The 13,725-nt window shown below is 59.9% G+C and overlaps 1 protein-coding gene across 1 annotated transcript in view; it reads right to left on the bottom strand.

Moving 5' to 3' along the window:
* The window catches only part of KDM2A (lysine demethylase 2A), a 51,823-nt gene that overhangs the window by 3,646 nt on the left and 34,452 nt on the right, over nucleotides 1–13,725 (bottom strand). The window contains 8 exon segments of the mRNA XM_037402548.1: nucleotides 36–199; nucleotides 1,363–1,991; nucleotides 1,993–2,076; nucleotides 2,963–3,052; nucleotides 3,132–3,263; nucleotides 3,482–3,748; nucleotides 5,360–5,443; nucleotides 12,325–12,746. Coding sequence (XP_037258445.1) covers nucleotides 36–199; nucleotides 1,363–1,991; nucleotides 1,993–2,076; nucleotides 2,963–3,052; nucleotides 3,132–3,263; nucleotides 3,482–3,748; nucleotides 5,360–5,443; nucleotides 12,325–12,746 — 1,872 coding nt within the window.

Here is a 13,725-nt window from a genome sequence, read left to right as displayed (position 1 = left end):
GGCAGAGGCATGGACCCCTCCCAGCCCACGCTCACCTGGCAGCCTGTTGACGAGCCACGTAAGCTGTTTTTTGGAGATATTGGTCCAGCTGAGGTCAAGGCTGACCGGCTGTCTTTTGATGATGCCGCTCAGCGCCTGGGGGGTGATGGACTTGCACCTGCTCAAATCTATCTTTGTCCACAATCTCTTGTCACAGCACCTGGGGACAAGGACAAGGCTGAAAGTCGGACCCCAAAAGCCCCGTGGAACAAGAGACAGCCAGCGGTTTGCCTGGTTTCGGGGGTGAGCCCAGCCCTGGCGTGGCCCCAGCCGCAGAACAAGGCTGCTCTGCCTGGTTTCTCTGGGTTTCCCTGAACACATTGCGAGGTTGCCGAAGGTATCTGGCCACCCAGGGATGCCCAGAGCAGCCCAGCAGGGTTTTGCTGCCAAGTAACAAGACTCCGAGTCACAGCTGCTGGCCTGCTTGTCCCCTCCCGCGTGCTCCTCCTGCCACAGCAAAGATCTTAAGCATCCTTGGTCCCAGCAGGCAGAACAGCCCGGTCCCACCCCACAGCCTCGGCAGCACTCGCTGCTTCGCCAGCAGCTGCAACAGAGCCCGGGGGTCGCACCGACTCCTCCTCCCCCAGGGGAGCCTGGGGAGACCCAGGACCCGATGGCAGCTCAGCTGTGCCCCGGAAGGTGCCACACCAGTGGCAGGCGAGGGGACGCTCTTCTCCAGCCACCACAACACACCACTCCCAGCGGCCGCTGATCAAAGCGGGCCGATCTTTTCCCATCGTGCCATTCCCGCTGCTTGGCGGTTAGAAACCTCCCAGTTTCCAGTCCCCGTCTGTTCCCAAGCCCTCCATCCACAGCTGTCCCGGTGCCAGCATTGTCTTCAGGCCTGCTGCCCCCCAAGGCGTTTCCAGCCAGCAAATCCATCCCCACCTCAGCCTGCCGGGAGCCACGGCAGGACAGGAGGCAGGGAAGGGCATGGACCACGCAGGGCAGCACAAGGAAAGGGCATCAGCTCCTTGAAAGGACGTGGTGGGGGACACGGGTGCTCAGGTGACAGCAGAGTCTGCCACCACCTCCCAACAGAGGGGACAGGAGGAAGGCAGGAGGAGACAATTAAGAGCCACGCACGCACGGCAGAGGCAGCAGCCAGCAGGGCTGGCGACAGGGTGCGAGGGCAATGCTGCCTGGCAAGTGTCAGCTCTGGGGAGCTGGGGGAGGGAACCCAGGTGAGATCCCTTCCCCCCCTTTCCTCTGGCTGCCCATCGGGCACAAGGCTTGGCACAGCCGTGCTCCATCCAGCCGTCAGGATGTGGGCAGCCCTGGCTGTGCCCACCCCCCCACCCTGCCCCACACCCCCACACTCACCACTTGTACCAGGTCTTGCACACCCGCATGCACTCGCAGAGCTCCCTGCGAGTGAGGTAGCGGAAGACGGACATCCACACCTCGCGCTGCATGCAGCTCTCCTCGCCCTCCTGCGCCCGGCTCCCTCGGCCGTTGAGCCGGGCCGCCCCCCCCTCCTCCGCGTTCTCGTCCTCCTCCTCCTCTTCCTCCTCCTCCTCCTCGGCGGCTGCCTCCTCCTCCCCCCCACCCCGCAGGGGCATCCTGGTGGGTGCGTGGCGCATGACCACACGGGGCGAGTGCTGCAGGTTGGTGGAGGAGGCTGTGATGGCTTGCAGCTTGGGGACGATAGAAGTGCCATGGACGTCTTTGGTGGGGCGCTGGAGCGTCACAGTGAGGTAGGAGCCGTGCAGCTTGGCCTTCTCCACCTCCGACAGCTCCTTCTTGCCGCTGGGGTTGTTCTCCTTCTCCCGCACCATGGTTCGCTCGGTGGCTTGGAGCCGCAGCAGCTGCCGTCGCTTGAAGCGCTCGTCTCTGCTGGCGCTGTGGTGGTCGCTGGGGCCGGCTCCTGGGGACGAGCGCGTCACCACGCCTCGCGGCGACGCTGGGTCATGGATCAGCTGCAGCATGGGGGTGGGCGAGTTGGGGGGGGGGGGTCAGGGGCTCCTCGCAACTCCGCAAGGGCCGCAGCACTTTAGCTTGCGCCGTGTCATCATCGCTCTCCTCCACCTTCCGCTTCTGCAGGGAAGCAGGGCAGAAGATTAGCAGGGATACGAGTCACGGCGGGCCTAGGGAACGCATCCCCTCTCTCTCCTCTTCCTCACGGAAAGATCATAGTGCTGCCAGGGCCTGCACCAGCAGTGCCCAGAACCACCAGGAGCATAATCCACCCACACCAGCAACCAATGTTTTCCTTCCTCCTTCACAGAAGGGGTGTCCTCTAACAGTCCTCTGCCTCTTGCGGTGGAAACCCTCAGGATCACAGCTCAGCACAAGACACCGTGGGGACAAGGGGTGCTCATCACATCCGCGTGAAGTGCTGGGAGACCCAGGAACCAGGCAGATGTGCACCCCAAGCATGCACATCCCCCAGGAGAAGGTGACGGTGCCCCAGGGTGGCTGCTCCCCACCTGGCTTGCCTTAGCTGCTGCACTTCCATCCACAGCACTGGGCACGGTTCTACAGGTGATGCAGCAGCCGTAGGCCGGTGTCCTGGGCAGCGCTGGCAGCTGCCAGCGGGCCAGCTGCCGCTGCATGCGGTCCGTTTGCTGGCTGGCAGAAGAACCTGGCCGCCCCTGCCGCTTCCGCAGGAGCCTGGCCACGGCCTGCTGATGGACTCTCTGGGAGCCAGGGACAGAGAGCAGGCGACTGTCAGCTCACCCTGCTGCGGGATCCCGGGACCGGACTGCAGCAGGGTGTTGCCAGGCCCCCAAGCACTGCACCCCCAGCGATCCCCACTATCACTAGTCACTGCCCAACTGGTCCCCTGGCCTGCACTGGTGCCTGCCTGCCCTGCAGCCCACCCACGCAGCCCAGCCTGGTCCAACACTGCCTGATCCCTAGCAGGACAACATGGGATGTAAGACACGCATCCAGCACTGCCACAGTACAGTTTGGCTCCTACCTGGCCCTTCTCCGCGTCATCACCCTGGTAGCATTTGGGGCACTCCCAGCAGTTTGGGAGCTCATCGTTGAGCAGCCCTTCCCCATCCATCTGCAAAGAGAAGCGGGTGGTCAGCAGCAGTCCCTCCCCAAAGCCAAGCCCCCTCTGCCCTGGTGCCTGTGCTGCTCACCTGCAGGCAGCCCGGGTGAACAATCTCGTTGCAGATACAGCACTCCATGAGCTTCTTCTCAAAGTCCTGTGAGTCCTCGTTCTGATCCACCTCCCCACAAAGTGCACACGTGACCGAGTGAGGCAGCCTGGGCTACAAAGGAAAGCAGGGATGAAACCAGAGCAAGGTGGGACAGCCTTCCCCCTTTCCTCCTCCTCTCCCCCATGACCTGAATCATGGGGAAGGGACCGACTATCCCCCAGGAAGCAAACTTGGGTCATTGCTCTCCTCTGTCTGACCCCAATCAGCCACACAGAGCCGCTGCCAGGCTGCAGCGAATTTCTGAGAGAAGGATCAGGCTGGAGACTCACCGCTAAGCATTGCCGCAGGATGCAGGACTGCTTCATGCGGCCAGGCCCGCCAAACTTCTTCATGTCCCTGCAGTAGTGGCACATGCCACACTCGCCCTGCATGCAAGCCTTGCATTTTCGGCACCGCACCCGCCTCCGCCTGGCACCTGACACGATGGGAGAGACCGTAGGCCTGACGGGTGTTGGGCGGGGGGTTGGCTTCATGGTGTGTGGTTTGGTGATGGGGATGGTGGGCAGGCGCACCCTCAGCCGGGCCTGGAGCTTTAGCTGGCAACAAAAATAGAAAGGCAACTAGTGTGAGACGAGCCAACCACTGCATTCAGCTTGGATCAGAAAGCCTCTGATCCCCTTCTCCCTCGCTGCAGCCTCAGATAACATGCCCGAGAACAGCCCTGCTTCCTCAGCTCTCCACAGATAAAGGAGCCTGTATCGGTGCTGCCCCAGGCAGCTCTCCTCCAGCGCACTCGCTCAGCTTTCACCACCTCACGCCAAGAGCGCTCCTCCTTCCCACCCCCCATCAGGAGTCAGAAATGAGTCTGACAAGGGATGCCGAGTCCCAAAAACATTGCGGTGCTGCAGCAACAGCCACTCTTTCCTTCCGAGGCAAGGAGTAACAAAGTGCAGCCAGAAAAGCTGTCCCCTCTCTGTGCCGCTCGGGTCCCTCTGCCAGCTGTGCAAAGGGACAGGGCTCAGCTCTGACATGAGTGCTCTGGTCATCCTTTCCCACAAGCTGGAGGCGTGCTGGGAACATTCAAGCACCCCTGTTTACAGTGCAGGTGGGACAACACAGCTCTCCAGCAGAGACCTGCCACCATGCACCCCCCATCAGCAACCTTCTGGGATCGGCTGTGATCGCATGTGCACCATAGCTGATGGGCTTGGGGAAAGGCAGGCACCCAAAAAACCCAGCACAAGGACAGGGCTGGGGATGTGCCAAGCATCTGAGCGCTGCATCCAAAGCATGCAGACATCTCCAGGTCTCTTCTCCCAGAAAAGCTGCCCGAGCTGCTTGTGCTGCCCCAGTAGCGGCAAATCTCACTGGATCCCCTTGGGCAGGGCAGGCAGGCAGAGACAGGCAACACCAAAGGGCAATCTGAGAGGCTTGTTTGTCTCCAGACGGGGTGTTACCCACCCTTCCCTGTGCAATGGGGTCCCGCTCTTCCCACATGCCTGCCCGTGAGCCCGTCTCCCGGAAGGAAGGAAGCAGTGACCTACAGAGGCCGTCCCTGCGGGCCATGGGAAGGCAGCCTGTGGAGGGGAAGTCCGGCCGGCCGGTGGCAGGCTGCTTCTTGCCTCCATCTGCCCTCTGAGCTGAGCCTGGGCTGTGGCCCGGCTTTGGGCCCCAGGGTTGTGAGCATGGCTGTAGAGGGAAGGGCAGGGGTATGCTAAAAGGTCCCTCTCCTGACAAGCTAGCTGCTACCAGAAGGCAGAGACCCCCAGGAGTGAGCTGCCTTCCTCAAGGTTGCAAGAGCCAATGCTACAGCACGGACAGCACGCTGGCAGGGACCCAAAGGGCACACTCACCTAGCAGCGAGGGGCTGGCCTGCCCACCAAACAGGCAGGGCTGATGCCAAGCATCAAACCCTACACCTCCTCCAAACATGACCGAGGGGCTGGAGAACATCGAGCAGCTGGGGCTGACCCAGTTACCGGTGGGAGACCTCCACCGCTGCCAGCAAACGCGTTTGCCCGCAGTGCTGCGGAGGCAGTGGCGCCCCACGGCCTGCCTCTGCGCCGCTCCCTTCCTGCCCACCACCTCAGGCTCCTGAGGCTGTTACGGAAGCAGTGCCACCACCACAGGCAGCGACTCAGCCAAGGACAGGCCATCAGCTCAGCCACACGTGATGCCCACCCAGCTCCCCTCCTCGCAGCTCCTACCTTATCCCTCTTGGGCCACTGGACGATGGGGATGCCTGTAAGTGCCAGTTTGGGGTCGCTGTTTGCGTATTCTTCTAGCAGCAGCTAATGAAGAGAGAAGGGGAGGGGGGAGCAGACAGACAAAAAGCACAGGTGTGAACAGAGTGAAACAAGGCTCCTGCCAGCGAGGCAGGCTCCGACCAGATGCCAAGGCCAGCATGCTTCAAACACGGCTGGGAAGGAGCCCTCCTCTACCCACACCCGTGAGCAATGATCCCTCCCCAAATTAGACAGACAAGCTCTGTCGAGTCCATCTGCACAAGCGCTTTCATCAGCTGCATCTCAGCCCCGAGGCCCCGCGCTGTGCAGCGGTAGGGGGAGAGTGCCAAGCTTTTGCAGTCCAGGGGGATTTATGGGCAAGGATGCAGGAGGGCTGCCCCTCTCTCTGCTCCCCAGGCACAGGGCAGCCAGAGGGCACGGTGGCAGGAGGACGTGATGCTCCAGCACCCCTTCCACAGCCTGGCACAAGCTGCTGGTAGCCAGGAGCTGCTCCCCCGCACCGCCTCGGGCTTCGGCTTTGACTTTGACATGAAAGATCCCGCAGCACCGACTGGATGGGCATGCCGCCCTACGGCAAGACAGGCACCCGCGCTCCCGGTCGATAGGGGCTCCCTGCACTCACCCTACCCCCCCTCAGCCCCCCCCCCGCATCTCAGCCCTCTCCCCACAGCCGTTTCCCCACCGAATTGCAAAGGTGCTTTATTTACTTGGCGTTGCCATGGCTACGCCCGCAGGAGCCTCCTGCCGGCATCCCCACGCTCTCTCCCGGTGCTTCCCGCTGCCAGGCAGGGCCAGGGCAGCCGGCCGGTGCTCCCTGCGGCTCCCGCTCCCGGGGTGCCCGCTCCAGCCCCGCTCCCCGCCCCCCCCCTCCTGGGGCGGCTGTGGGAGGCAGGAAGCCGCGGCCGCCCCCCCCAGCTCAGCGTGCTGCCTACAGCCCTTCCGCCTCCCCGGCAGCCCTCCCATGAGCACAGGCCGAGAGGAAGGGTCAGGGGCTGGGGGCTCACAAACACGCAGATATAGCTATAGGTACATCTATCTATACGCCTGGGCAGACAACCGCAACCTCCCCCTGCCCGGCACACCGCGGGGGCTGACGGTGGCTCAGGCACGTTTCCAGCCGGGGGCCCCCCAAGGGGCTGGTGAAAAAAGGGGGGGGACGGGACGGGGACCGGGTCCTGTGGCTGCATCTGGCTTGAAGCCGAGGTGGGCGCCAGCCCCCTCTCCCCCCCTGCCCCTCCCCGCCCCGGCTGCGGGGGCCGACACGCCGCACGCTTCCCGCGGCCAGCGGGACCCGGCACCGGCAGCGCGCCCCGAGGGCCGGCAGACCGAGCCCCAGCACCGGCCAGGGTCCCCTCCAGGGAAGCGGGGTCCCCCCCGCGGACCCCCCCACCCCGGCTGGGGCGGGAGCATCCCCGCGCGCCCTCCCCCGAGCACCGCCAGCTGCCTGACCTTGCGCCTCCAGAGCCGCCGCGACTCCGGGGTGAAGTTTGCCGAGCCCTCTTTGTTCCGGTGCCCGCACGGCGAGGGCTGGGGGCCCCCCCTCTCCTCGGAGCCCTCCAGGGGCTGGCTCAGTCCGAGCGGCCCCGAGACGGACCCCCGGTGTTGGGGGCCATGGCTGGGGGAGCAGCCGCGCTCCCCGCCCCGGGCACCCCCCGCTCCTCCCCGGCTCCAGCAGCCGCACTGGCAGCGGCGCGCTCCTGCCGAGCCCTTGGGCAGCAGCGGCAGCAGCTTCCTGAGCCTGAAACAATGCTGCTGCGTCACCCACATGCGGTTCCCAGCAATGCTTTGCAGCGGGAAGATGGCAGAAGAGAAAAAGCGAGCGAACGAGCAGAGGGCAGAGCCGTTCTGCTGCAGAGCCGGGAGGGGCCCGGGCGAGCGCCCGGCGCATTGGCGCAGGGGTCCGGGCGGCGCTGCCCACCGCCCCCCCGCCGCCGCCGCAACCGGAGCTGCCGGGGCCAGGCTCCCCGGGGGCCGGGGGGCGCAGGGGCGCCCCGCTCGCAGCCAGCCTCCCCGCCGCCTGGCTTTTGTCTGCTCCCAGGCGCTTGGGGGGTGTGTGGGGGGGGGATTCCCGCTGGAAGCCGAACCCACCTGGATCTCGGAGCCGCCGCTGGTGCCACCGGGGAGGAAGGGCTTTTAAATGCAGGCAAGGGGAACGAGCCCCTCGGAAGGTGGGGGCGGCAGGGGCTGCACCAGCGTTTTCCCCCCCTGGATGGACAAGCCTTCCCTGACAAACATCCTGCCAGCCAAGTTTGGGAGCAGCCGGAGTGCCAAAGCCACCGCTGACCTGACCACAAAAGGGGGACAAACCTATACCCATGGGCAAAGCAAGGTTCCTCCCAAGCAGCCCCAGATCCCCGAGACCCCCCTACCCCCACTGACAGACCACCGCAATTAAAATGGAGGAAACTCCTGAACTAACTCAAGCTCCCCAAAGTGGCACTGGATATCAGCGACTGCTTTCACTCCCCGTGCACCTAGAGCATCTACAGGCAGCCACCACGTCTTTGCCACGCGCAGGATGCCAGTGGCACACTGACCACATGCCTGGGTCTAGACTGTCACCACCTGAGCCACGGGTGACACGCTCGGCACCCTTGGGCTCCCGGTGGATCTTGCTGGGGACACCCAGCCCTGCAGCTTGGTTTGGCCCAGCACAGAGGACGTGCAGAGCGGCTCCTGTCACATTGCCAAGGTCAAGCACATCAGATGGCACCCTGAGGTGACACCTGGTCAGGCAGGGTGGCAGAGGACCCTTTGGCCCTGCATGCTCCAGGCTGCAGTGTTCCCATTTGGACAGTGACCATGGCAGTGTCGGGCATCTCATCAGTGCTGCGCTGCTGGCGCAGGCACTGGGAGGGAGCCTGGCACTCAGCTCGGTGCTTCACGCTGCGGTTTAGTCTCATCCGACCCACAGGCAGGAGCGTGGCACCAGGGCTGTCATCCCACCAAAGGGGGACAGCTTCCTGGCATAGCTGACAGGCCACCCTGAACGTCCTCATCCATCCCTGGTGGAAGTAGCCTCCATTCCTCACCAAGTCCTCACTGCGTTCCACTGTCCTGCAGCAAATGGGGGACCGCGCACACTCAGGGAGCGCCCTGAGACCACTCGCTCCTCCCCGGGATGCTCATCAGTGCTTTTACCAAATCCCCTGGACTTCAGCAAGCTGTATGTTTGCTGCTTCTCAGATGCGAGCAGCTGGGGAAACAAACCACCTTGGGAAAGCAGATTCCAGATGGCACATTTACTGGGGCAGAGAAAGGCGAGCACGAGGCACAGGGAACATTTCAGGCAGATGTGACCCACAGGAGGGGCAGATCAGGCAGACGAGGAGAATAACAGGCATTTGCAGAGGAGTGAGATGATGTCTCCAGGCCTGGGGAGAAGGCAGCGCAACAGAGCCAGGCACGTGGGCAATGCCAGATCAGAGGCTTTGAGATGAGGTCCTGGAGATGTGATCAGCACTTCTGGGAGAGGCTCTTCTTTTTCTACAATGCTTGGTGCTCCAACACCTTCATGCAGAGCCCGAATAGAACCAGTTTGTGCCAGCTGCTGAGACCATAGGGCTTGGTGGCACTGCAGCAAGCAAATGGTTCTAATGTCAGCTGACTTGTGGGGAACTGAGCCCACAGCAGGTTCAACAGAGCCTCATGAGTCATCCTGCCCCTCTGAAGTCAAAATGCTGGAAGCCAGCACACCAAGAGGTGGGTCAGAAGTGATGGACAGAAACAGTCAGAAGAAAATGGCAGCTCTCAGAAGTTCCCTCTTTGCCAGTGACCTTTCCAATGACCCCAGTCCAGACCATGCAGAGGCATCCACCAAATTCATGGAGATATTTCGACAAGCCATCAGTGCCACAAGGCAACGTGTCACAACCTCATTTTGCTAAGGCAGATCTTCTCCTGAGGCAGTGCTAGAAGCCTTTCAGATTTCTGTGGGTCCTCCCATTTAAGCCACTGGAGAGCAGCTCTCAGTCACCGGTTCAGAAGGCAGCGATGTAGTGTCACCAGGAGCTTGCCAAGGGAGACAGGCAAAGCTAGAAAGGTTTAAGGAGAAGCGGAGGTGGCAACATGCTCTTTCTATTCCAAATGTCTGATGCAGCCTTATCTAGGACGTGTTTAGAAGCTCAGTGCACAGACAGTCCCTCCTGCCCTGCAGCTGGAAGCACACCTTTGTCACATCCAAAGTGTCCTGTCCCACCATAGGAGGGCTCCAGACCCAACTTGTGACAGGATATAGAAGCATATGTGACATGACCCAACATACAGGCACCCTGAAGTCACAATCACCAACAAGCAGCTGTGGGAAAAGGCAGCATTTTCCTGGCCTGTGCCTGCTCCCACATGCCTGGGGACACTGGTTAGCAGAGGGTGGCAGAAGGAGCAGTAGGTAGGACATTTGGTTTGACACAGATTGAGATGCCAGGTCACTACCTGCACGCCTGGGCTTTACGACGAGAAAATGCCATGTTCTGATCCCGGGTAGCAGGCAGACCAAATAAACATGCAACATGCAGGCCACCGCCACAACAGCCTTCTACGAAGACGCAGCGCCCGCCCAGCTGGGCACACTAGGTGTGGTGATGGCAGCAAAGGCGGTGAGTGCTGAACGCACCTCGATTCTCTGTGCTTCCCTAGAGCGGGTCTTTCCCAACAGTCTGCTGCCCAGATTCCAGGTCCTTAATGACCTCACCTCAGGGTAGTACCTGCTGCAGGTCACTGCCCCAGAGTCAGGCTGTGGGATGCTGTGGAGGGCGTATGCTTTCCATTTAGCTTCAGCCACTGAAAATGGCTTAGGCTTTAGTTCTCCACTAGCGCATAAAGAGAAATAGCAGATGAACAGAAGGGATCCAGTTTGGTGTGCAGCACAAGGGATCCCCCATGGATCACACCTCCCGAGAGCTCTGAGGGAAGGCACGAACACCAGAAGACGACCAGAAAAGGGAAGGGCTCCACTTATGCACAGCCCTGGTAGGACTGTCTTCTGGGAGACTCAGCTACAGTTGTGCAAGAACACAAAAGCTATTAGAGGAGGGAGTTACACCAAAGCTTACAAAGGAAACATGACTGAAACAGGATCTGTATCCCACATCATGAGTTACAGATGCATGGGTGGCCACTTCACGCCTTTAGCTTGGTAACAATTTGTCCTGCCTTTAAAAAAAAAAAAAAAAAAAAAGGCAAGCTGTTCCCCATACAAGCTGTTGATACTGAAAAATCAGACTTTTGCTCATCGGGCTTTTCAGTGACCAGAGACCAGTTAAAAGGTTTAGCTAGCAGTGTCTTGCCCCTTTTCAGGTTTTATAAGCCAACCTACATTTGCCAGTCTCCTCACCTCTGAGGAAAATGTAAGCTTTGAAAGTAGACGTTTGCTGTAGTTTGACAAACTCATCCTGTTCTCTTCAGCCACTGCAGTCTGATGACTAAGGATCTTCACGCCTCGAGGATGCCCTGTAGCACAGGCTTTACTTGGGAGGCTGCTGCTCCTGAAGGACTGAGTCCTGCAGCTCAGGACACTTCTGAGCCTCTGAGGAGAGCCAGCTTTAAGGAGCAAGGCCTTCAGGGAAGCTGTTTGCTCTGACTCGACTGCAGGGACCTTCACCTGCAGCTCATCTGCGAGGTCCAATTGGACACAGGGGCTAGTGGGTCACACCAAAACCATAGGCACACATTCCTTAGCTCCAGAATATAAAAAGACCTTTGAACAAGTCTCAAAACTCAACTGAACACCCACAACCTTGAATGCTCTGCCTTCAAAACACCCAACACCAGCCTCCCTTTCTCAGTCTCAGGGCAAAACAGCACGCTCACAGCTCAAAGCTTGAGTTTCTGCAGAGCATCGTAAGTTCCATGGTGGGGCTGAGGCCACCCCACTGCCATGGCTCAGAAACACATGCCTTGAACACTTGAAGGCCATGGCACACCACGCACTTGAGAAAGCCACAGGAAACTAGAAGCTCAGCCCCTTAACAGCACCTGCTCCCACTCCTTCAGCCAAGCTCCACCAGAGCTTGGCCTGCGAATGACAGCCCACCCTGGGACCCCAGAGCTGCACCCTCTGCTCCAAACGCAGCAGAGTGCCATGTTTGCAACATGATTCACCAAAAAATCCCCAACAATCAGGAGACAGCACTTGGAAAAGAAACACGATGGCAAAGACCAGGATATACCCATGGCTGTGTCTGGATGTCAGCTTTGGTGCAGACAAGCAGCTGAACAGATCACCACCAGCAAGGATGGGAGCAGAAGGTAACTGTGGTTTTAGGGACTAAAATGAACTTCTAGAGAATAGTGAGGTTGACATTCTCACTTCACTGCTGAAAGGGCCAAAACACCAAAGCTCATGGCGTCAGCTCAACAGGTCTGGCAGATACAGCTCAGGGTGTAAAGGAGGGCAGGGAAAAAAAGAAAAAAAAAAAACCCACACACCCCCACCCCAAAACCAGATTTGTATGATGTAAGGTCACATCCAGTGCAAACAACCCAAAGAAACATGGCCAAATCCACCTGGGGCAAGGGCAGGGCTCTAACTGTCACAGTGTTGGGTAGTCCAAGGAGTCCACAGCCAGAAGTAGAAATGAACTGCATGGCAAACAAGCACTCGTGCAGTGACACCCGTAAGGGACACAGGGCCCAAAGGGTCCCAAGCCACACTGGCTGCGAGCGGTTACTGTTTCTGCCCGCCCCAACCCAAAATCCAAGCCAGGGCTGTCCCTCAGCATCAGCTGGTGTCACAGCCTCACACGGAGGAAGAGGACCCCAAGCCTCCAGACACATCACCCCCAAGCCCCAGGGTGGGTGCAAGGCCAGGGTGAAGCACAGCTTCCCTGTGGGGAAATGCCGTTCCACCTCCAATGCTGCAAGAAAGCAGATGTGCCCTGGCAGACCTGAGGAACGACAGCACTTGCAGCTCCCTCACACCTACGTACCTTGACGTCAGCAATGAGAGCATCCTCATCCTCAATGCCAGTGGGAACGCACTTCTTGTGCAGAGGGAGTGACTCCAGTTTATCCACGAGGCAGCGCAGCCCCTCCAGCTCAAACTGTGTCAGGTGCACCTTCCTGCTCTTGCGCGGGCTGCCGCTGTTGGGGTCCCAGGCCTGGCCGTTCTGGGAGCCTCGGCTGGAGTCGGAAGAGTCTATAGATGGGGTCTTCTTCAGACCTGGCAGGCTGCTTTGGCAGCTCTTGCCCAGTTCATCATAGTCCACATTGGCACCATTGGCTATGGGGCTGGTGAGAATGGACCGCCTTGTGACTGGTCGCCTGGGTTCCTTCCCTGCTGCATCCTCCTCTTCCTCCTCCTCCTCCTCCTCTTCCATGTTCACCGAGTCCGAGGAGCTCAACTCCATATCTGCCAAGAGGGAGAAAGAGTGAGAGAAGAGCACAGTGGCCAGACAGTCACTGTCAGGAGGCATTCAGTGCCCAGAGGAAACCCCCCAGGCACCAGGGATGCTGCAGCAATAGGCAGGTACAGGGACCAGGCCAGAGGAAGGGTTGGGGCACGTAGCAGCTGGAAAAGAGTAAAACCTTTTCCCATTCCTGGCTCATTTTGTGGGAAGGTGAGGCACAAGACGTGGGAAAAACATCCTAGAGAAGGAGACAGCTAAGCCCTACACCGAATTTCATAGACTCCTAGGCTGGTTTGGGTTGGAAGGGATCTTTAAAGATCATCTAGTCCAACCCCCTGCCACAGGCAGGGACACCTTCCACTATTATCAGGTTGCTCACAGCCCCGTCCAGCCTGACTGCTTTGGAGGGCTTGGGGTCTCCAGTCATCTGGTCCTGTGGATGAACTGGGACCCTGATCCTGCCTCCATGATGGGAGACAGAGCAGGTGGACTCACTAGATGACCGTGAAGTCTCTGAGCCCAACTGCGCACGATAAAGCACCTTTTCTGACAGTAAAAGGGAAGGGGGCTCTCCTGCTCCCTTCCAGCTCTGCACAGTTCCCACTTCTCAGTGACCACTGCTCAGTGGCAGAGAAGAGACACTGGAGGAGGGGAGAGACAGCCCTTCTCAAACTGAGTGCTGAGGAAGATCTCCAGAGAACCACAGGAGAAACACAAGAGCTGGGAGCCGTCTCCTTCTGCCAGGAAATCCAAAAGCCCACAGAGGTTGTGGCTCTGAGGAGAGGTGCCCAGGAGTCAGTATTTACGGCCTGTTAGGGGAGCGAGGACAGATTTGCTTCAAGGGCCTTTGGGGGAAGCTACCTAGCTCTCTTCCAGTCTGAAAAAGTGTGTCTGTAAGAAATCATTTCATGAACCACTGCTCAGTCCCCACCTGCCTTGGCTGTAGGGCAGCCAAACATTCCTTTTGCAAGAGACTCCCCG

This window comes from Falco rusticolus, chromosome 10 (genome assembly GCF_015220075.1).
Source record: "Falco rusticolus isolate bFalRus1 chromosome 10, bFalRus1.pri, whole genome shotgun sequence".
Lineage (NCBI taxonomy): Eukaryota > Metazoa > Chordata > Aves > Falconiformes > Falconidae > Falco > Falco rusticolus.
This window is presented reverse-complemented; position numbering and strand designations above follow the sequence as displayed.